General features: G+C 50.3%; 2 protein-coding genes across 8 annotated transcripts in view; both read left to right on the plus strand.

Moving 5' to 3' along the window:
* LOC114878165 overlaps positions 1–13,035 on the plus strand; it is a 41,389-nt gene extending 28,354 nt beyond the window's left edge. The window contains exons 3-4 of one of the 2 annotated variants that reach the window (XM_046285876.1): positions 3,388–3,514; positions 10,584–13,035. In XM_046285876.1, the coding sequence (XP_046141832.1) occupies positions 3,388–3,514; positions 10,584–10,604 (148 nt within the window). In that variant the 3' untranslated portion in view covers positions 10,605–13,035. The remainder of the gene's footprint in view (positions 1–3,387; positions 3,515–10,583) is intronic. The other variant, XM_029191646.2, reaches the window with a different exon arrangement.
* A 46-nt stretch (positions 13,036–13,081) lies between these two features.
* LOC114878163 (protein bric-a-brac 1-like) overlaps positions 13,082–24,105 on the plus strand; it is a 124,860-nt gene continuing 113,836 nt past the window's right edge. For all 6 annotated transcript variants that reach the window (XM_029191638.2, XM_029191641.2, XM_029191639.2 and 3 more), the window contains exon 1: positions 13,082–14,202. In XM_029191638.2, the coding sequence (XP_029047471.1) occupies positions 13,195–14,202 (1,008 nt within the window). In that variant the 5' untranslated portion in view covers positions 13,082–13,194. The remainder of the gene's footprint in view (positions 14,203–24,105) is intronic.

The following is a 24,105-nucleotide window of genomic DNA, read 5'->3' on the forward strand; positions in this document are numbered from 1 at the left end:
GGCAACTACGTAGACGCCATAGTTATTTATTTTGCCGAGGCTGATTATAATATTACGCAAGTGGACGGTAGGTACACGGGAGGTTCTCGTAACGCGGATGTAAAGCGAGGTGAGACGAGGCGACGGACAACCGAGGCAGCTCGGCAAATCTTCGAACGGAGAAACTGTATTTTATTTATTCATACACTCCGTCCAGTGTTCGCTGAAAAGAGTGACACGTATTCGCGCGACGCGACGAGCATCTACTCGGTTCTTACAGGTTCGGGCACGAACCACCAGCTATCGTTTAACCGTGTAACGATACATTTACAATTTAAACGTTTGTCACCGACTCGGAACGGAATCACGCCGAAGCGAAGGCGAGGGAAACGTACGGGTCGGAGAGGAGCAGGAAAAAGAGAATCCGCGTCGCCACGTTTTCAAACACGTGAGAATTAAAAGGCATTATGCGTTCTAAGATTCGTCGCGAATCTCGTTTGTAATCGCGTTTAATCGTCGTCACGTTTTATCGGAAATATGCAAAGCGTTGCTCGATCGTTCCCAATATCTCGCAGGATACCGATCTCTCGCGAAACGATGTCGCGAGAGTGGAAACGACCGGCATCGCCGTCCCGCATACGAAATAATTACAACATCGTTTTTCCAACAACGCGGCCTATTCGGCTGATTCGGCTGATTCAACCGATACGCGCATAACAGAAGAATCAACTGCTCGCGCGTCGGAAATATCCTGCGGCAGGGTCGAACGTTTATGTAAATTTTCGCTGTTAGTCGAAGCGGAGCGGTATGGCGCGAGCAAGAAACGCAACGGCGAGCTAATAACGGAAACGTAGCCTCGTAAAAAGGAGACTTAATTAATGCGTTCAACGGAGCACAGGTCTCGTCGACAGAAATTATTCGGAATGCGCGTGTCAATACGTATATCGTGAAAATTTGATACAGCAACTTTCCTCCTGTCTATCTTATTTAATTTAAACGTCGCGTCGCGTGGTAGATAAAGATATTATTCTGCTTCGTAAGGTCAATTTCTTTAATGACGGAAACGCAACGTCACGTGAAGATCTCGTTTAATTCGTCGATCGCATGGAATACCGGTTATAACGATAAAGACATTATCTATTGCTCTAGCAGTCGCGTAGACCGCGTGATGAGAGCGCTATCCGTGCACCGATTTCCTTCCGTGTCGTCTATCTACCTATCGTGTACGAACGAAACGTATTCGCTTATACTATCGCGTATATTACCGCGTACGCGTGTACATAGTGGTATCGTGTACGGTGTACGAGATGCGCTTATGTAACCGACTGTAAAGACACGTGCATCGGACCAGTCTCTTCTCCTCGCAACCCGCTTATGCGCTATTTCGCATAACGATATATTATTTATATAAGCAGACCTGTCCCGGCAAATCGTTCCACTCTTGCAAATTACCGACAATATAAACCGCTAACGCGAATAATGGCCATCTCTCGAGCCGTTCGCGTCGAAATTTTGTCTCGCTGGCTGGTTTCTTTACTTATCGTTCTAAACTCGTCTCGTTTCATCAGATTCCAATATTTTTCCTTGTTTCCCGAGAAAATGGACTGGTTATTGTCGCAAAAGGGGAAATCGAGAGCGGCGGAAGAGAGAGACGCTGCGAAGACGGTACACACATAGCGTCGGTATGTTGGAGCGTATACTCGGTGGAACGATTCGCAAGCACATTCCCCCCGGTGCACGAGCTGTCCCTGCCGGAAGTGCACGGCCTCGCGCGCCGTAACGTTATTTTCTGATTTCCCATTCATGGTCTACCGTTTAGTTTCGATTTGCCGCTTCGTTACGACGCCCGGAGATTTACACGGTCAGATAGGATTGTTGCGGCCTAGCATCCCCTTCCACCCTCGCCAATCTCCTCGTCTTCTTTCCGTAGCTGCTAATATTCTCTTCCTTTGCGCGCTGACTCCGTTCCTCTGGTACCGCATCCACCGCATCCACCGCCCACCGTACACTCTGGAAACCACCGCAAACTTGCTATCTTTTATATAACAGTCTTTCGTCACTGCGTGCGATCTCCCTCGTTATCTCGCTTCGTAATCACCTTTTTCTCCGCCGCTCGACCGATCTTTCCTGCCAGATAACTTACTCGTCGCTTATTTTGCATTTCAAATATGTCTGCCGCGCGTCTCGACCACCGACCACCATTCTTCTTCCGTCCTTTTCGAAAACGATTAATCTCGGTCGATCGTGCGATCTTTGAAAAAGTTGCGTTTTGCTTTTCCCGTTTACGTTTCCGCGAAATCCCGGTCGCGTTCCTGTAACGCGGAATGGAGATATTTCCATCAGACTCGGCTCCCGCTAGAAAAGCTGGTGGAAGAATGAAACGTGTGGTCGGGAAGGTGAGGAGAACGAGAGAGAGAGTATAGGAAGAGCGGCAAGGACCGGTGAGAGGGTGAGGGAGTGGTAGAAAAAGAAAGAGTAAGATGGAGAGAGGAAAGCGAGCGAAAGAAAAAGGAGAAAAAGGTGGAGAGCGTGGCGCACCGTGCCCAGCGAGTAATAAGTTAGTAATAATATTTTCACAATATCTCTCCTGGATTGGATGTTATTTCATTATATTTTATTGCCTCTTACTATTACTCTTGCCGGTACGCCAAGCCCCGCACTCTTTCCACCCCTGTTCGACCAACACTGCCGTTACTACCTACCACCGTCGCTCACTCGCTCGCTCGCTAGCTCCAGTACCAGTCGCTCTGTTTTATTATCTGGATCCTCTCCGCGCCGCGGCGCGCCGGGACGCGCCGGGGGAATTCACTCGTGGAACTCATTATTGAGGGGTTTATTCTGCTGTAACCATTGCTACCCGTACCCCTTGTTTCTTTCGTGCTCCTTTCTCCTTTCTCCGTTTCTCTTTTCTACCGAAAAACTTCCCTTCCTTTCAATTTTCTTCTTCTTCTATCGCGCCGCGAAATATTTCTTTTCTTCTTTCCTTTCTTTTCGAAATAAACTCGATAAAACGATCGCCGCCCGTTTGTCTTCTTACCTGAGCATTGAAAACGAGAGCACAGCGATAAAAGTAGGATATGGGAAATCTTTTAAAAGCATCGTTATTCGACAGATAAATCGTGCTTTCGTTTCTGAACGGCCATTCGATTGCTGGCTCGCTCCGCTGTTTCCACGTTAATACGGCAAAGAGAATTCAAGGATGCAAATCGCATTCGCGAATAGGGGCCAGATTCTTGGATCGTTCCCTACGAACGACCCTCGTAAAAGCCGTTATTGAATTCGTATCCAACGATGTTCGATCGTCGTACCTCTTCTTCTTGCCGTTTGCCGCGAGAAACTTTGGCGAACACGCTCGACGCGAACAGGTCGCGGACCGATGTTGATGGTGTTACGCTTTGATGTTTGCAGCAGGTCATCGAGGAGAAGCAGCTGCTCTAGCGGATGGACACGAAGGAGAGCAATGTACCTGTCGTGGAGGAAACGCGAGCTCCGCTATCAACGGTATCGACGACGCCCTAGGACACGTAATGTACAGGTAAGCAATCGAGGTATCGCTCGTACGCTGCAATATCGAGGGAAAAAAATATTTCAATTCCACACAAGCTATTCGATCGTCAGGAAATCAATGTGATCCTCCTCTCGGGCATTGATAGCGTCGTTCGCGAAACAAGAATTTGATTTTCACGCGACACAAGTTTTCGCCTCGTAATGAAACTAAAGAAGGAAGACGATGTTATGATATACAAACTCAACGACTGAAATAGCACGCGTTGTCACCGAGAAATTGCAGCAAACGATCATAAAAGTATTACATCATAGGCTTGTAATGTCGTTCTTGCTCGTGCACGCACATGCATATTATACGCGTTATTGCCGCGGCACTGACGCAATTCCGATTTGCCACAGCCGACAGCGACGCGATCCACGCGCCTATTATCCTCAAACGTTCGTTCCGATTTGCGATTTGCGATTCACCGTTCGCGATCGTTCGAGTTTCGTTTGTTGCAGCTTAACGCTGCTAGCTATTGTATTTCTTTTCTAATTTCGCGGAAATGTTTTTATACGCGCGACGTAACGAGCTTAGATTTTCCTAGAAGAAGAAATGTTGAAAATATTGCCGGACCGTTCGCAGCGGATTATAATAAGCAAACGAGTACGTCCGTCGGTCTAAGGTGGGGGCAGCGAGTAAACTTGGCATCGGAAGAGAACCGTCTGCTCGTATTAATATAAACTTGCCGTGACTAATACAACAATTTATCCAACGGCGAGCATTTAAATGGTTACGGGCTGCTCGTCCATCTACGTTCGTCCGACGAGGCCGAATCGAGCCGAGCCGAGCTGGCTCCGTCTCCGCGTTAACTCGCACGCGTTCAATTCGTTCCGCTGCTTTCGCGAATTAACTCTCTCGCCCACGTTTTCTTTGATCATCGACATCTCTCTTTCTCTACTTTTTTTCCTCTTTCCACGCACGCGCTTCCCTTTAACTCGATTCGACCCAGTTTAATCGAATTTAATCTAGTTTAACTTTATCCGATCCAATTTAATCTAATCTTCGTCCTGCTATTTCCCTCCTTGACGAGCTATGATTTTATACCGTTTCTCCCTCTATTTATTAACCAGTCAAAATTACATTTCCCTTCCATCTAAATGGATCGATTGTAAATAAATTTTTCTTTTGAATTTTTCAAAACCCGAAGATCGTGTTTCTTCAGATAGATTTACCGAGCCGAGGCTTGCGCGTCTCCCCTGGTTGTTTGACGTTGTATAAGTTATATACAATACACACATACGTATATGTATTCTCGTACGAATCGTTCCGGCAGTCGTGCACACACGCTGCTTCTCTCCTGCTTTCTCTTCCCCTACGTATGTTTACTTCCGTCTCTGTCGTTCCACGACCCTCATACGTTTAATTGTTATATTTATAAAAGGGGAGAACCGGCGTATACGGTATACACGTCGAAGGGATACGGGACGAAACGAAACGAGACGAGAGGAGACGAGACGAGACGAGACGAGGCGCAGTTTTTCGGACGAGAGACCTCGAGCAACCCCTCGGTTTTACGAATCGATATTAACCCGAAACGAATGTTACTCGATTTTCTCGCGCTTTCGATGCTCTGGCCAAGGGCAATCGTCCGTCAACGGTTAAAGTACGCGCGAGTTCGCTCGTTACCCTTGTACAGGCCAATTTCCTCCGATACCTCCGATTTCGACTGTTCGACGACGGAACTTTTTATCCTCGGTTTCTGTTTGTTCAACCAGCCGCAATAACGATCTCGGTGTCGGAAAAAGATTTTAACCGTGCGTTTGAAACAAGGAGATGATATATAAACTAGAATGTTGCTAGGAGAGATAGATAGGGAGAGAGATCGCCGACGGAGAAGATGAGGGCGAGTTCGAAGAGCAGGATGGGTCGAATATTGGACAACTAATTACCTAATCACTCATTATCTATCACAGGCCCGGAGAACGGTAGATCGTTGCTACGTACGCAGCTAGAGGTTTGCTGGGTCGTAGAATAGGTTGCCCAGAGGGCCATTGTGATACGCGAAGCAGAATCATGCAGGATCGTATATTATCGACGAGAGAAGGGGTTGAGGGCGACGGACCCTCGACCCTCAACACCCCCACAACCGTTCACCCAGTTAGTAACGGCGATACCGTTAGCCAGGTACGTCGTCGATGTTCGGTCGACGGCGTGTATCGCACTGATGATACTTACTTACCTCCTTCTGCGCCATCATCGTCATTGCCAACGCCATTGCTATCCTGATGTTTCTAATACGAACGAAATGATCAACGTTTCTCAGGGCACCGAGTACTCGTTATTAAACGACATAACGAGCTAAGATTTATCAATATACCATGCGATTCTGTCTACCAAGAACGCTTTCTCTCGAATCTATTTTCATGACAGTCGAATCGAGTATGCGAACGACCGTTTCGAAACACAGCCGCGTTTCAGAAATAGATAAACTCGCCATTCGAATCACGTTTTCCCTATTTTAATCGCGTCGCTAAAGTATGAGTGGCGAGGCTCGAACGAGCCCCCGGTGTCTCTTAAAGCTTCAATTTTTCAGTAATCCGCGAATCGTTTCTATCTCGCGTCGCCTCCGTTTCTTCGTCTTTGTCTTTGATCGAACTGTTGGAAATACGCTAAATTCGTGAAATTCGCGAGGAAAATAAAAAATCAAACAGTTTCTCGATTAGCTACTGATTATCCTGTATAATTTGGAATCCTTGCTGATCTTTCTGTTTCCTATACATTCTGCCACCTTCGTCCAACGTCATTAACCTGCTTTACTCTTTTCGCTCGCCTTGGGTCCGTCCTGCCTATCGATCCTTTCTAGTCAAATGCCTACGACTTATTCTCGGTAATTGTATTCGTAAGCGTAGGGTCGACGAAACGGCGAGCAGACGAAAAGTAAACACAGCGCGGCTCGAGAAGGACGCGATTTAAGGTTCCGAGCGGAACAAAGCCACTGTTTAGGCAGTTACCTCTCGGTTCTCAACCGTCTTGAACCACGGATCTCGTATTTCTCGACGTATTAATTGAACGGAGTTACCTCGTCACTCGTCCGTCCCATCGGAAACAAATCTATTCGCTGTATGTAAAAATGATGACAAGAAGAAGGAAATAATATATTAAAGAAATAGAAGAAAGAAGGTGGCCGATGGGAGAGGAAAAGGGAGTAAGCGCGAATAGAATGCGGACAGTCGAGCGATCGGAAATAAGTGGTACGATCGGGCTTTCGAGCTTTCTAGTAGCGCGTTTCACTCCGACACGGGGATGACAGCTGTTGAATAATAGAAGGAGCCACGTCGAGGTTAGATATTCTTACGATCACCGAGAACCCTTTCCTTCCAACGATACACAGCTAAATCCTCAATAATTCAACCTTTGGCTCGAGCATTTTCCCCGTTTTCGATTGCATACAACTATATAGGTAAATGCACTGTTAAACTCATGCGCGTCCTCGATTACACCGAACCGATTCGCACGTTTTAAATCGGCCCAAGAAAAGTCCGATTGTGCTTCCGTGTTTTGCGATTAATATTCGAAAATTTGCTCCTGATTCGCAGCGAATCGTTTCTCGGTAGGAAGGGATTAACGAGATCGGCAGACATTTTAAAAGGACAGAGTACCGTCGTCGAGTGGTGTCTCCCTTCAATTATTCAGGCGCAATTAACACGTCAATAGGTCCGTTGCAGCTGGCTGCCGGAGCCGGGCCGTCTTCCGCCAAATATGTACGTACGTTCGTGAAATGGCACGGACAACCGACTAACTTCTCTCACTTCTTTTTCTTATCGCTCTTCCTCTTCCGTTTCTCTTCGGGAAGCTTCTCTTAGCCGAGCAAAACTCGTCACGGAAGGAAAAATTGATAGAAATAATTGATAGTGAAATTTCGATGCTTTCGCGTTGCTTTGAGCTTGCAACGAACGGGAAACACGAGAGAAAAAGCCGGCCGACTTGCATCGATAAGCCTGCTCGCAGCCGTTTAGGTAACTGTAGGTAGGTACATGTATGTACAATACGCGTACCTAACGAACGTAGACGCGTAGGTAGGTATAGTAGTGTATCGGTGGAGGTATAGAGAATGGCGCAGAAGGGAAGGAGGAGAGAAGCGAGACGGGGGATGAAATGCGGGGTCGCAAGTCGGTATTGTCGTCGGTTACAAATCAAATACCCGATATCATTGTTTGGTACAAGCCAGTATGGTTTGGTACAACCCAACCACCCACCCACTCCCCTTTTATGCCACCCCTTTCTGCAACGTTAACCTCGCCCGCAACCTGCCACCCTACCGCGCGACTACGACTAATAACTGCCACCAGAACGTTCTCCCTCTCTCCCCTTCCGTCTCTCTCGCGTAGGGCCAAGTATCGCATTGCTAACTTTATCTTTTCTCCTTCCGATTCGACAAAATTTTCCGGAAAAATCCTCTCGCCCTTCTCCCCGAATATCGGTAAAACGCGCAGATAAGATGAGTTTCAGATTTCAGAACGCGTTTGTTACGGACATTGTTAATCGTAAAATCGGGTGACAGCAGTTGATCGGGACGTTCGTTACGGCTTGGTCGACGAGACTAATATTCGTATCTCGGCGAGGACTCGAAATATTCAAGCCTGGGCTAGCTTTCCTAGTCGAAGAACGAAAGTAACGAAAGGAAAAGCTGACAGAGAAAGAGAGAAAGAGTGCGGGAGGCGCGAACGCGGATAGAGTGTAAGGGGTGGCGAAGGTAAAGGGCGAGAGTGAGAGAGAGCGAGAGAAATAGGCGAAAGTAGCGGTGGGTGAGGAGGTGGAGAGGAGGAGGAAGGGGCGAAGCTCGGCTAGGCACCGCAGGGGTAGGCGATTAATGATTCAGGGGCAGAATTTCGCGATGCTGAAATATTAAGCACATAACTCTCTCTCTCTTTCTCCCTTCACCCCCTTATTCACCCTTCTTCTCGTTCTATCATTTTCCCCTTGCTCGTTCTTCCTACAAGCTGCCGTCCCCTCTGCCAGCCACCCCTCTTTCCTCTTTCTCTTCGTTATACCCCCTCGTGTTTCCATCTTCCTTTCTTCTATTCCTCCCTCTTTCTCTCCCTTTGGTACCTTCTCGCGTTCCGCTTCTCTTTCTTCCTCTCTCGGCTACGGCGCGGTGCGGCACACCGTGTATACGCACAGTCCTTTCGCGTTGCACGCGCGTACACGCTCGTATTCGCGTACACCACGCACCGATGTTCCTTCTCTCGCTCGGTAGCGCGCTTAGCCACACTGCAGGAGCATCATCAATATTTCTCTTTGCTCATTGTTCTTGTACAATACGTACAAGGTTGCTTTGCCGTCCCTGTAATTCCGGGAGGAACGGCCAGAGTCCGACCAGGTAACGATTACTCTGGAAATGACTAATTTCTGAGCAAGCGAGTGCACGCGTCGCGTTGCAACGCTCCTCCTTCGACAGCTATCTTTCTTTGAAAATTTTCATCTGCTCGAAGAAGAATCGATCTTCGAAAGGGGAAAATTTCCTTTTCGCTGATAAAGACGATAGAAGTCGAAGCGTTTTCCGGGGAATCGTGTAAAGGATTTCAGCCGACGCGACAGCCGTAGCGTGGAATAAAAACGTGGAAATTCCAACACCGATGCTTTACGGTTTTATTTCGTTGCACGGTACGGCCTGGCTCGACCGTTTCCGTCCGCTTTTCTCATCTCGTATTTTTTCATAACCAGCCGACGAGAGCGCGTGTCGTCGTCGTCGGGAAAGTACTGTCGGCCGAATCGCGACTTCCTTTCGAAACACCGAATCGCCTCGAAATTTCAATGGAGATAGGTCGAAAGCGAATTAATTGCAATGGACCACCCTTCCTTCTTTGTTTTCTCATTACGAACGAATCAAAGTCGAACTTGTTCGAGGCCTCTTGACTGGCGAACAGCGACGTTCGAAATTTTTCCATTTCGCCAGAACGCGCGGGGCGTTAGTATACTGTTTGCAGTTAAACAATATTACGTAGTAAAATTTATGGCCGTACCCCCTTGGCGAAGCGGAGCTCGAGCTGGCCTCGCAAGCGCACCCTTACAATACGCCAGCTCGCAACCTACACGGCTGAAAGTATCAACGATATGAGAAATACGAGCGTTATGGCTACTGCCACCCTTGCGTTACCGGCTTGCCACGATCCACGGCTTAACGGATATTACCCTAAACCTGGTCCCGCCTTTCCTTCCCGTCGATTTCTCTTTTTTCTTTTTCGTCTTTTCTGTCTATAAAAAAATTGTTGCATTCTCGAAAACGGTTTTTTTTTTCGCGAACTTTATCGAGCAAACAAGTACCTATCCGGTCTTTTAGAAACCGATTCGTAGGCCTTCTAGTCTTTTTCGTGGGAATCGATTTTGCGAGGAAGAAGTAAAGATCCTTGGCGTTGGCGCGTTACGGCGATTGCGAAGGAAGAGATTCGAAGCGATCGAGCGATTCGCGCGAGGAAGGAAAATCAGCAGGGGGGTTGAAACTCGCTAGTTCGAAAATTCGCGTTAATAGCCATTTAGGAGTGTCTGCTGGAGTCGGAGGGACAGACGCGAACCGTCTCTTTGTGCCCTTAATTTCATTAGGACGGCCATCTCTCCTTTCTACCGGCGGAACAGTAACTCCGTTATCGGGAAGCACGACTCCCTAAATACGACCGTTAGGTAATATTCTTGCTTGTCTCGAGAAAACGGCGGCATCCTGCGAGGCGGCGCTCGTTGTCGTTAAATAATCGTTTCCTCCCTCGCGATCCAATTACGCCGGCCGGTTGCTCGCCGACCCTTACGGTGACGGACGTTGCTCTTCGATTTTTTTCAAACTTTCCGCGCGATACGCGACTTTGGCCTCGATCTGCTAAACCACCCGACCGACAGAGTTACCGCCGTTACCTCGTTGAACTCACTAGTTTCAAAGAATCCCGAACGAACGGACGATCGAACGAGCGAAATCGAACCGAAATCGAATGGACGAATTTCTCGATCGCACCTAATAACAGCTGGTCGACGACCGACCTAATTGTACCAACGCGATCAACTGATTTCTCTCGACGAAACGCAGTCATTTGAACGCGTACGACAGCTATTATTCGTCGAATCGTAGATGTTGCAGGAAAACCGGTAGAATCGGTCAGTTTCGTTTCGAGCATCCCCTTGTTTCGCCATCCACTCGTTTAAGTCTCGGAAAACGCATCAGGAAAAACAGCGTCGTTCGGGAATTTCATGATTTCCGGATAATTTCTCGACTTGAAACGTCTGAATCGGAACGAACGTACATAGTTATCGGTAGTCAATATCGTGATTGCACCGCGAAAGTTAGGCATCGGTACCGAATACTCTTATCGACGTTGATGCGGCAAGGGACCGCGCCGCGAAAAAAGACGAAACAGTTTGGCTTAGAAGAACAAAAAGGAAAGAACTAGAGCAGGAAGGAAGGAAGGAAGGAAGGAAGAAAATGGGTAGGAGAGAAAACGGAGCAAGGTAAGAGAGGACAAGGCGCGAAAGGAACGCGAACGCGAGGAACGATCACCACCACCTCCATCACCACCAACCACCACCACCAGCACCACCACTACCACCATCATCATCAGCAGCAGCAGCAACAGCAGGAGCAGTAGCACGAGCACCAACGGCAGAAAGCAGCAGCAACAACGAGATGCGGTGACCTCCTCTCGTGGTGATCGGTGGATCGGAGTTTCGGGAGGCCGATCGGTGGTGGGCCTGCTCTCCGATCTGCCGCCGAGAGAAATTCTCTTCTTCTCGGGGAGAGAAGCGAGAAGCGAGAAGCGAGAAGCCGATCGGTCGAGGGAGAAAGAAGGAGAGGCGGTATGAGGCGGTCTCCGGGGGCGGCGCCTGTCGGCGCGTCCGATCGGAAGGTGAGCCACCCGATTGGCCGATGCGACGGCGGTGCGAGGGGAACGCGAGGAAGCGCGAGGCTACGTTGGTTCCTCCACCCGCACCCGTTCACTTCGCGATCGTTTTTCTCGCTTCCACCCTCCTTCGTTCTCTTCCTCGCACCCATCCGTTCACCTTCTCCGTCCCTCTTTCCAGTCGCGGACTCGCCGGTTCTTTGTTTCGCCGCCAGTCGTCTCTGTCGCTCGAGCGAGCCGCCTTGGCCGTTATCTCTCTTCGTCGCACCCACGCGTCAGTCTCCCCGCGGACACCGCACGCTTCGCGTCTCGCGTCTCTCGTTTCTCGTCTCTCGTCGTTCGTCGTTCGTCGTTCGTTTCGGCCGTCGAGTCGGCGCTAGCACCGCGGACCGCGGCAAACACACGGTATCGGCGCTCGACCGCCTCACGGACCTCTCGGTTGCCGCTCGCGCTCCAACGAACCGTCGCCGCGGCAAGCCTCTCAGTTGCGACGCGCTCGTCACCGGGTGCAGATCGTGTGCTGCTCGTCGTCCCCGTCATCGTTGTCCCATCGGTCTGTCGAACACGCGCGTTCCCTCCCCGTACCTAGACGGATCTCTACACACTGATCGAGAAACACGCGTTCGCATGCTCGCGCTATTGCTCCTGCCGGTGCTGGTGTTGATTGGTGCTCTGGTGTTTGGTGTTTCCGATGGTGATCTCCGATATTACGATCGGTGGCTGCTGCAGTTGAGAACTACGACGCTTGATTATTAGAAGAGCGAACGAGGACTGATCGTGAGAAACACGAAAGGGAGGGAAAGAAGACGAGACGTTTGATCGGGGCTAATTGTAAGAATCGAGTTTTCGGTGGTGGCGCGCGCGCGCGCGGGAAATCCCGTTCGTTCGTTTCGCTCCATTTTCGAAAGTGGCGCGCTACCCTCCGATCGTTCCGCTCCGCTCGATCGGGGTATTCGTTTCGAAGATGTCGCGTACCAAAAGACGCGATCGACGAACCCGTTAAAGAGAGGAATCGTCGTTAACCAGATTGCTTAGCACGAGGTCGAGGTCACGCGAATCGAGAAGAAGAGACAAAAGGAAAAGGGGTAAAAGGATGCTACGGAGCATCATTTGATCAAGGTTGTCGGGGTAAAAAAAGTATCGTCGAGGGGGCGCAGGTTTAACGAATCGACGCGCGTTGCCACGAGGAGAAGCAGAAGGTGGTGGTGGTGGAGGAGGAAGAGGAGGCGCGTGGAGAAACGCGTCGTTGGTGCTGCGTGTTTCGAGGTTCGCGCGTCGCTGTGTACGTGTGTGTTCCAGATGCGGTCTGGCCGTTGATTGGTTCGCGACCGATCGGTAAAGCGAGTGCTCGGCTGGTCGACGCATTCGCGAGAAGATTTGGTCGATCGAAAAACGGAGCAAAGAACGGCAACGGACGAGGAAGGCGTGAAGGAGCGCGCCAAAAGCGAGCAGGCGGAGGGGGAGGAGGGGGAGGAAGAGGAGGAGGAGGAGGAGGAGGAGGTGGTGGTGGTGGAGGAGGCGGTGGCGGAGGAGGAGGAGGTTGTGGCGAACGAAAGAAAGGTTAAGAAAACGAGAAAACTGGAGGAACGGAAACGCAAGTACGAATACGAGGTGAAAGAAGAAGCGGAAGCGGAAGCGGAAGCAGAAGAGGAGGCAGCGAAGGAAGAAGGGGAGGAGGAAGAAGAGGAGGCGGGGGAGGAGGAGGAGGAGGAGGAGGTGGGGGAGGAGGAGGAGGAGGAGGAGGAAGAAGACGAGGAAGAGGAAGAGGAAGAGGAGAATCGAAAGGGAGAAGACATCTACGAAAACGATAGACAAGACGATAGAAAAGAAAAATCCGACGAAACCATGACGCAACAAAGCGGCGCTGGGTCGCCCCAGCAATTTTGCCTGAGGTGGAACAATTACCAAACGAATCTGACCAATGTGTTCGATCAGTTGTTGCAGAGCGAGAGTTTCGTCGACGTGACCCTTGCTTGCGACGGACACAGCGTCAAGGCCCACAAGATGGTACTGTCCGCCTGCAGTCCGTACTTTCAAGCATTATTCTTCGACAATCCTTGCCAGCATCCGATCGTGATCATGAAGGATATCAAGTGGCCAGAGTTGAAGGCCGCGGTCGAGTTCATGTACAAAGGCGAGATAAACGTGTCCCAGGAGCAGATCGGCCCTTTACTAAAGGTCGCGGAGAGCCTGAAGATCCGCGGTTTAGCGGACGTGAACAGCGAGCACGAGCTTACCTCGAGATCGAGCTTGGAGGAGGCGGCGAATGCAGCGAACGCGGCGATGCACAGGAAGAAACGACGTCGAATATCCGGCGAGAGATCGCCGCCTAACAGCAGCCCCGATCGGATCGTTAGCGGCAATTTGGCGGACGATCAAGATGGTAGCAGCAGCGGGGCGGGCGTGATCATGCCTGACATTCACAGCATGCTACCCAGCAGCTCGACTCCTCGATCCATCGGCTCCCCTGGTACGCCCAACGTCTCCGTAACACCGCAGATCAACCTCCAAGAACTTCCGGTATCGTTGCCTCTGCCACCGCCGCCGCCGCCACCCCCTCAGGGACAGCAGCAGAGTTCGCACTCGGTATCCGCTCACCACGTGCCCGGCCACGTGACTTCCGGTCCCCACGCCTCAGTCAACCACCTGACCGCTCACGGCCAGCAGCTAACCGTTCAGCAACAGCAGCAACATCAACAACAACAACAACAACAGCAGCAGCAGCAGCAGCAACAACAGCAGCAACAGCAACAGCAGCAGCATCATCAGCAAGGAGCTGCCGGTCAACCGAACCCCGGAGACGATCTGGAGATCAAGCCTGGCATCGCCGAGATGATTCGCGAGGAGGAAAGGGTGAGTTTTCTTTTCTTTTCTTTTCTTTTCTTTTCTTCTTTTCTCGATTTTCGATCGAACGATAAAAAAAGGCTGTTGGTCGATGACCAGAGGAATCGCTTTTACTCGCGAGCACGGAGACAAGGAGAAAAATCGATGAACGTCGAAGCGTTTTCCAAAGTTGCTAATTGGGTTTCCGGCGTTAACGAGATTCGTTGTGGTCGACGTTTTAGGAAAAAAGTTTCGGGGTAGTCGGGACGTGAGAGAGGGCGAATTCGCGGGGAACGACTTTGAATAAGCAACGGGAATGGCAACATTCTCACCGGTTAGACAAAGTCGCGAGAAAAAGGCCTAGACCGGGGCCGTTTATAATTGGAGAGTCGTAGGAAAGCTCGTGGAAGGAGGTGGCGAGAAATCGTAGGTTAGGGTCTCCGCGATGCTCCCAATTACGACCGAACGTGTTTTCACGCGACGAAACGACCGCGAACGGGAAGACTCGCTCCGTATGCCTTTGCCGGCGAGGTCCAATTACCCGACGATCGGCTTCGACGGTGTGCACTAATTGAGAGTATCAATGAACGTCAATGAGCATAGTCAATATTTGGACGCGGAGCGTCCGACCGTTTTGTAACGTTCTTTTTGTTAAAACGAATGACAAATATTGACTACGCGCTCGTTCGCGCATACGTGACACACACCGGGTATCGACTGTTCTCGTTAATTACATCGGGACGACGGTGTCTCCTGCATTATTTATCGTCCGCCACCGGCGCAAGTTATTAAACGAACAGCTAGTAACCGCTTCTCGTTTCGCGACCCCTCCTCCGTCCCTCTTTCTCTCTTTATCTCTCCATGTATCTCCTTCGATCCTACGAGGGTTTTCGAGAATTTCGAAAAGCGCTAGAAACGAAAGAAGACAGAGTTTAGTTTAGTTCTTTAAACTGGTTGACATCGATTCGCAAGACGCTGCTAGGTAGAACGTAGGAAACACACTATGTAGCTACGGACAAAGTATAAAATGGAAGCGAATCATTGCTCGGAGGCCGAGTATTATTTTTCTATCGTGGGTATATATCGGTGCGGTGACGCAATCGGCCATGTATAATGGGTATAACATTCCGCGGAATTCCATTATGTTAACGCAACCACGTTCCAATTCTCCGGGCATGCCTGCTCGTATCGTAATACGCTAGTATATCGCAACTATTCCGCGGTGTGCCGGCAACGCGCCGCGCGGGGGCCTCTTCGATTAAAATGCCTACTAATTGATGCGGGTAAACCTAATAGGAGAGAATTTCGCCGTTTCGGCTGATGTACGCGGAAATCCGAGCAAGGTTAACACCCGAAGGAAATTGATCGCGATAAAAAGAAAAATGAAGAGAACGCGCTTTCTTCGCGTCCACCTGTACAACGTCGTGAAAAATACTCCCTGGCGAGAGGCGCGCCACTCGAGGATGGATTATTAAAGATTTAGCCGCCGCAAAAGGATCGTTTCCACCGCGCTAGCTGGATTTCCTTCGGATTAAGTGCTTTAATGAAACGGAATTTAAATATAAATTGTGTTTTAAATCCCGATCGTTTGGCGATTCTCTCGCGTAAGATTCGTCGAGAACGGTATGCCGGCGAATCGCGTGCACGGTTCGAAACGAAGCAAAGGAGATAAAGCGAAGAAGAGAGCGGAAGATGCATCGTAAAAGCGAAGAACGCGAGAGGAGCGGTATAGCGCGAAAAAAATTTAATCTTCCCTCGTATTATCTTTTTTGGGAATAACTGCTTTACTCCCCTGTACCGTTCTTACCCTTTCGCATCGCGTCGCGTGGACGGGCGCAGCACGCTAGTTCAAGAGAGAAGTCGCGCGACTGCTGTCGCGTCGAGAGACAGCCGGGGACGGTCAGGGAATAGGATGAATGGAAGAGAAAGAGAGGCGCGACTGGGGGGAAAGGAAGGAGAGAGAACGGAGAAGGGAAAAAAGTCGCAAAACGGTAAATCGTGAATCGTAGTAACCAGGCGAGCGCCATTCATCCTGATACACAACGGATACGACTACATATTTCCTTCGTTCCGTTTAAATTAGTGTTTTTGCCGTACAGGGTCCTGATTGTGTTTTCGCGCGGGCGCGTCCACCCCCTTCGTTCGCGAAACAAACTTCTCCGTGTACCGTGTACGCGTTGTTTGCCTGTACGCACGCGTATATCGATTCCGCGTTGATGAACGCGTAACGGGCCACCTAAGCGATATATCAGGAGCGTCATTTCGCGACGGGCAGAGTCGGTGTCGCGATACGAGCCGCGGCAAAATTGAAAAGTTTGATGTATTAAAATGCGTCACGCCGTACCCTCCTTCGGAGCACGGAGAAAAAAAGTCAACCCTTCCGCCGTTGCATCCACCGTCTGTACTCGTACGCTACTCGATTACCCCACCCGTCAAAACGTGATCGAGAGTTTCGCCTCTATCGCGCCGGTTCGATCTTAAGTCCTCTCTTTTTTCCGTCCTCGCGTAATTCCGAAAAGAATAGGCGGGTAACGTTCTATCCTAGCTACATGCGGCGTTACTTTTCGTTTCTTTTCCAAATGGAAGCTTAGTTTTTATCGCTTCCTAGGACGCGGCTACGGATGCGGATGCGATCAACTTGTACGCACGCGATTCTACGCGAGACGTTACGTTACAAACGCGAATCGCTTCCGGCGACGGCAGGTAAAGTTAGTTTTTTGCGAGAGATTCGAAACGGCCGTGGGTGTTTGCCATTTTCGAGCCGGAAAAAATTGCTAGGTACCGGCGCGCGTCCAACGGTTATAATTTCCTCGTGCGATCTCGACGGAAGGAAGAATAGGGAGGAAAAGGAGAAGAAAGTCGATCGGGTCCTAGTCAAAATTCCGACTGCGAATCGGCAAACTCGAAACGAGATGGTGTGTTACGTAGCCACTGCCTTTCGTGGAGACTATTTTATAATAAGGGACGGCTTAACGTCTATAATGGTATGTATTTTAAATATTTCGAAAATTGCCTTCCTAGGAAATTCTTGCTATAATGGCAATACTTGGAATATAATCCCAGGGTAACCGGGCCACATAGGCGGCTCGGTACTTAACTTTGACTCTCCTTTTATTTTTCCATGTTTCTTTTTCTTTTTCATATAATCGCCTGTTCGTTTCGTTTCGTTTCGTTTCGTAACACGACTAAACTTGGTTATTCGCTTCGCGGAGCGTCAGCCTCTGATCTTTGCTGTTATCGCTCTTCATCTACTTACAATTAGTAATCCGTTCTAGCGGTCAGAAAATTTAGCCGATTCCATTTTCTCTAGTACGAGCAACGTATCGTCTCAAGATCGCTCCGCTTTTAGCACGCTAATGCCGGAAATCCTTTGGAGGAAACGTTCATAGACGATTGAATCGAAATCGAAGAAAAAGCAAACGGGGCGAGCTGGTTGCTCGTAAAAGATGTAAGCGCGTCCAGCGGCAACGTTCGCGAAACGATCGTGAAAGATTCAGCGAAACGATGGTAGAAAGACACTTGTTCGCGATTCCCGAGCGCAAACTTTCACTCGAAATTCCCGCAAGGAATTGCACGTAATAATGTAACGACCCGAGGCGTCGCTGTGCTGCACGGAAGAACGCATCGCGTGGACAATCGGAAAGGCTTGTGTCGTTTTCGCGACTTTGCGATACGTTACACCTTATCGCGATTCATTTTTTAACGGTTGCTCCACTTGGAAATCTAGAAAGATTTTCCAACGAGAAGGCAGCTCGACGCATTGAGGAAGGGATAGACCGATTCGTTTAGGTCGAATGTGTAAAAGAAAGATGAGAGAGTTTGAACGGAACATTTTCATTTTGAAAATGCGACGTTGGATGGATCTCCGCGCGGGATGTACGGCGCACGACAGGTCCGACGAAGCCGCGCGGTAAATCAGAAATTATCTTGCGTCGCGTCCGAGTTGCGCGCTGCCTTTTCCCATCGAAACTCGCATAAATACTGACCGGGCGAGAGCGAACGAGCAGGGAGACGGTGCGGTACGAGGCGACCACGCCACGCATCGCACACCGTAACACCGTACATCGAACACCCTGCCCTACCCTACCCTACGATATACTCTCGGTCCAGCCTGCATACATCCTACGGCATACGCGATACGCGATACACGATACGCGATGCACGATGCACCCGCAGCGCGCTTTCGCAACTGCATTCACCGTGGCGCGACGCGGCTCGGCTCTTCACTCGACTCGACTCGACTCGACTCATCTCGTCTCGCCTTGCCTCGCGCGCGAATCTCCGCTCTGACCCGCAGATATATTAATACGTAGACTGTACGTCGCGGTGCGCGTGACTTGATGGACGGATGACCGGACCATTCCGCAGATTGCTTCGCTCCCGATTCCAACCGGAAGGAGATTTATAACCTCTCGTCGTTATCTGCCTCGCACCGCCAACCACCTATTCTGCCTCCATCCCTTCTCCAACCCCTCGCATACGCTCGCCGTGCCGTTGCTTTGCTTTCTCGTTTCGCTAGATCATCGATAGATCATCGCCGTCTTTCCAATTTTTTTATCTTTCACGATGCGTTTAAAAAAAAAGTTATCGAGCGGCAATTAAAATTGGCCGGGAATCGCGTCCCCGAAAAGAACGCCGGACCGGTGGACAACGGGTCTTTCGATTGGAATCGCGAAAACACGGCGCTGCGCCGTCCCTAGTCCCTCGTGTCGACCGGTAGGTATCCCTGAAACGCGACACGGGCGTCGCGATAAATTAGATTTAATTACTGTCGCAAAAAAGCGCGATATGAAAGTCGAACGCGCGCGGGACGAACCGATAGAATTAAATTCTAGGATATTCGATTACATCCTCCCGCCTTCTCCCCTCTTCGGCTCATCCTCTGTTCGCATTCGCTTGTCCTGTCCTCCTCTCGGGCCAATAAAACTCTCGCTCTGTTCGTCGCTGCACATTCGAATTTTCACCGCCGTCGACGCGAACCCCCCCCGTAAAAAACGAAAAATAATCCCTTCGATCGCGTATAATAGACGAGTACCAGATATAAAAATAAGCCACCCTGCAATCATCGAAATCTTTTTCCTCCGAAACTGTCTTATTTCCTGCTTCGACGAATCTCCTCTGACGCTTTCTCGAGTCTCTCCCGTTCTTTGCGTTCAAAGGAAACGTCGAGTAGCGGGCCGTCGATCGAGCGCGTTCTTCCGTCGCGAAAACCGATCAAACGATCTTCGTAGAACGAGGCACGCCTTACTCGTATGTATTTCTACATATTACATACGGTATGAGGTGACTGAGTCACGCGCTTAAATTTGTTTGTCGGAGCGGCGCGCCGGTTAATGCCGACCGTTACTATTAGAAGGTAGAATATAATCTCGTTTACGTCGATGACTCACGTCGCAATACTCGTAACGAACATGATTCATTCGATTCGATTTAAACACGAATCGCGGTATTCGATTTCGAGGAACGACTCGATACTCACCGGAAAGTTTAACTACCAACGAAAAGCCTCCGTGTTCTTCCTTTCGCGGTTTCTCGGCTGACGCTGATTTGTTTCCCAGGCTAACGATTTATTTCCCTCGAATAATAATTCTCGCGCGGGAAGAAGATTAGCGGATAAAGAAGAATCAATTTCGGAAGTTGGACGAATAACAGTATTCGGATATTAAAAGGAAACAGTGGCCGGTGCGAACGAGTTTCTTCGCGGAAGCGAGATTAGTTTGGTGGCTAGAAAATACCTGGTCGAGATAAAGGCGAGAATCGGTCTCGCGAAAGCCATTGTTTCGCGCCTCGTTTCGTATTCCTATCCGGCCGTTAAAAATTCCCTGTTCCATTGTATCGCCGAGATTGCGTCTCGAGAGAGAAAAAGCAAGCGACCGTTCCATAGACGCCCCAACCGTCGTCGTCGCACCTGTCGAACATATTTCGAAGGTGTCGCGCGGCGATCGGTTGTAAGGTATACGGGAGCAGCAGGCGAGGAAAGAAAACCTGGAAATTAGATGGATGATCGGAAAAAGGTTGAGGATGCTCCGTTCGCGTTAAACGAAACGACTCGACGCTCCGGTTCGTCCATCGTGTCGACGCTGAGGTGGCGGCCCATTGTCTGGACTACGAATTAATCCGACGATCGATAGGAACGAGGAACGCGTCTTGGCCGGCTATACACGGTACGGTGACTCGCGGAAACAAAGTCGATCGAATGGCCGCGAGGCGGTACTTTCAAGCCTGACTACGAGCTACGTTACCTTTGAACCGGCGCCTGACTAAGTCGATCGATGCGTGCGATTAAGGTGAAATTACTATCTCCTCTGTGACAATTATTCTTTACGCGAACTTTCGCGACCTTCCGTCGCGTCTGCTCTTTTCGGCCGATGCACGATCCATCGAGTATCTCGCATCTCACGCTACTTTTCTTTTCCGTCCCTCGGCTGACTTTCCGGCAGACCGGCAGGGGTAACGCGATAGAATATTCAACTAGAAAATAAAAAAGGGGTTGCCGAACGCTGGGCGGGTGGGGTATTGCATTAACCAAGATTGCTGACGATAAAATGAAAATAATGCGGAATGACGTGCGCGTCGCTGAAGGAGGATACACGAGATACATATATAGGGTTAGGAAAGGTAGGAAGAGCCGCGGAGAGGGGTGGACGAGAGAGTCGAGTCGAGTCGAGGCTGCGAGAGGGTGAAAAACGGATAAAGATAAAGTACGGGGCAAAGTAGGTTCGTGGGTGAGTTGGCAGCAGGGGGTAGGCAGGAGGCTGTTGGAGTAAGAAAGAGGAAAGTGGCGGAGGGTAAGAAAGACGGAAGGAAGAAAGCGGAGGATGGCCGAGCGGCACGCTGTTACGTTGCTAGTAATAGTAGTAGTAGTTGTTGTAGTTGCATTGGTAGGGGAAGCGGTAGTAAAGGATGAGACAGTGGAGCAGGACGGATGCTGTGGGTGGAAAAGAAAGGTAGCATAAGGGTTGGAAGGCGGCAGGAATCGGCCGTAATTGCGTGAAAACTTCTTCCGTGCAAAAAGGCTTCTTCGAACACGTTTCCGCTAGTCCCGAGCAGGACTTTGCGGAACTCGACCCTTGCGTCTTCTCGACGCGTCCGTTTCGTTTCTCGTCCCTAAAACGCCATCGTTCGTTTTCTGTGGATCGCACCTTTATTCTGTCGCGCGAACAAACTTCCAACGTGTACAACATTCTTGCCGACTACGGTATCTCGAGAGAAGGATATCGAGAATCGAGGTAATAGTTTGATTCTCGAAGCGACGATGCGAAAGGATCGTTTACCTCGTTTCGTGTTTTCGCCAGAATTGAAGGGCAGTAGACGAAAGGTAATAGCAACGGCACCAGGTGGTGATGGTAGTAGTAGTAGTAGGAACGGTAGCAGGAACAGGAGAGCAAGGACAAGAGGTAGACGAAGAGACAAGAGATGGAGGTGTCGAGGGGGTTAATGTATTCGGTCGTCGAGCGTAAAGCGTCGTCGTGGCGGCGTTGACGCGCCTTTACCACGTAGAGCGCGTAAAACGTGCAAGTACACGTGTATAAAGCCTACGTACGCAAAGTTTATACGATGACACGGTCGCGTGGCACGCGAACTCAACCGTGACAAGAAAACCGCCTGGCAGCTCCAATTTTCCTTATCGTCTCTCCTCCGGGCAAGTTTGGTCCGATTCCAGGTTTGGGCCGGGAAACGGCCTCGTGTAACAAACAGGCTCGGGTGAAAATAATTTCGATATCGAGATAGCGCGCGGAGAGGAGGATGGAAGAATTAACAAAGTTCTCGTGAGTTACGAAGCAGAGAGGTGGGATTCGGTTTCGGGACGGCAGCGTAATTTAGAAGTTTAATATCGCTGGCATGATTTCTGACCCCCTGTGATCGATAATCGCGCACATCTTTTGTCTGCGAGTGCAGCCTGGAGGAACGCGTTCCAGTTCCTCGTTGGCTGGCAAATCGTTCGCTCGTGGGAACCGCGAACGAACGCCCACGCGAATTCGGTCCACGAACGGCGCACCACCGGCTGCACGACGGGTGGCCAATCGGTGAAAAAAACCGGGACTAAAAACAGAGGGCCTCGTACACAGGGGTGGTTCCATAATCCTGCGCCCTGCGACGCGGGGGTGGGGTAAATGCGCGGGTGCGACAGCGCGAATTCCTGCCGCCCCACTCTCGATGCACCTGCACGTGCATCGCATCGACTGCACACACGACTCATTCATCCTCTCCTCCTTCTCCGCCTTCTCCTTCATCCTACCCCTTCGTTCCTTCTCACCCCTTCCACATTCTATCACTCGACAACGGACACCCCTCTCCTCCTCCACCTTATACTTCTCCTCTACCACCTTTACGATCTACTCTTCATTTTTCTTCCTCTTCTTCTTCCTTTTTAGTTCCTTCCTCGCTCATTTATCCGATCTTTGCCTTTAATTCTTCGCAACGCAACGCGTCAGAGTTCGATCTTTTTGATCTTGCATCGACCGGACTTTTCGGCTCTTTCAGTTTTCCTGTGTTTACCGATGAAGGGAAGGAGCTAGTCCCGTGGCGAAGGAAAAGAGAGTCGGTAACGTTCGATTCTGTTAATTTGTAAAGGCGGTAGCCGCGGATAGTCGAGCAATCGAGGGTGCACGAGTTGGAGGGAAATCCGAAATTCCTGGCACGAACGAGCGATCCTCGCTGCATTAACGTTTCATCGCGCTCGGTACATACGGCGGGGTAGCACATCGATCGTTACGAAGTTCGGACTCGAGTCGAGCGTCGCAAAGCGTTGGAGGATGTGGATGAGAACGGGAATGGGAACGAGAACGAGAACGAGAACGAGAACGAAAAGGGGAAAGAGCAAGCGGGAGAATCGCGTCCGTGCCAGAGGGACACCAAGACCGGGCCAGACAGAGACGGTCGGTCGGACGGACGCGTCGAGACGTACCTAGAAAGAAGGAGAGAATGGGAACGACGACGTCGACGCCGACGACGACGACGACGACGACGTCGACGACGATGTAGAGGCGGAAGAGTGGAACGTGGGAGCCGACGGTGACGAAGACTAAAACGAAAAAGAGAAACGAACGAGAGAGAGAGAGAGTGAGTGTGAGCGTAGCAGGGTGAGGGCGTGGGAGAGGGTGAGGGAGGGGAGAGAGGAAGCAAGTAGAGAGGAGAAGGCAATGAAAGACACGGAGAGAAAGAAAGACGCGCAGAGAGTGGGACGAGAGGAGAGTAAGTTGACTTTGCATTATTTAAACGGCGTCCTAGCACCGTAACACGTGTTCTTTTGAAGTCTCGCCCCCCTTCAAATATTCAGGCTGACGTCACCGCCGTCATATTCTTCGCTAGTGGAAAGCCAGGAAAGCATATACGCTCGGAATACACGCGGCGCGTTCCTTGTGTCGCTTTCTCGCCTTTTCCATCTCGCCGACTCTTTCTCTCGCTTTTCCTTGCCCGGCTTTGCTCCGTTCTCGCACTCATCTCCCGTGTCCGGTGCAACGCTTTCCGATCGTCCACCCTTTTTCGAAGTCGTTCTTCTCGGAAGATTCGCCTGACCAAGTCGCGACTCGCGAAAAGTCAAGCATTGTTTGCTTATCAACGCGTTTCTCGGACTTGTCCAGACATTCCAGAAGAATTTAATGCGCCGCGGAAATAAATATTATTATCGAAGCCAGGCACGAACATTAATAAAAACGATATTGTTTCGCTGCTCGGATTATCGCGAACCAGCGAAAGCGTTTTACGCGCGCTTTTATGCTCTGTTATTTTTTTCTCCACCGCTCGAACGACCGTTCCTGGAATTCTCCAACTTTGCTCCACACCGAACTCGTTCTCCTTTCCTTCGGAGTTGCTCGCTAACCCTTTCGAAAATTCGCGACGCGAATCCAACGGACCGCGAAGGTGGTGGATTCTGCGACTCGTTTCGCTCGATCGATATCCGGCTGTTACAACCGATGATTCCGATCACGA

Source organism: Osmia bicornis, chromosome 5 (genome assembly GCF_907164935.1).
Source record: "Osmia bicornis bicornis chromosome 5, iOsmBic2.1, whole genome shotgun sequence".
NCBI classification, from domain to species: Eukaryota; Metazoa; Arthropoda; class Insecta; order Hymenoptera; family Megachilidae; genus Osmia; species Osmia bicornis.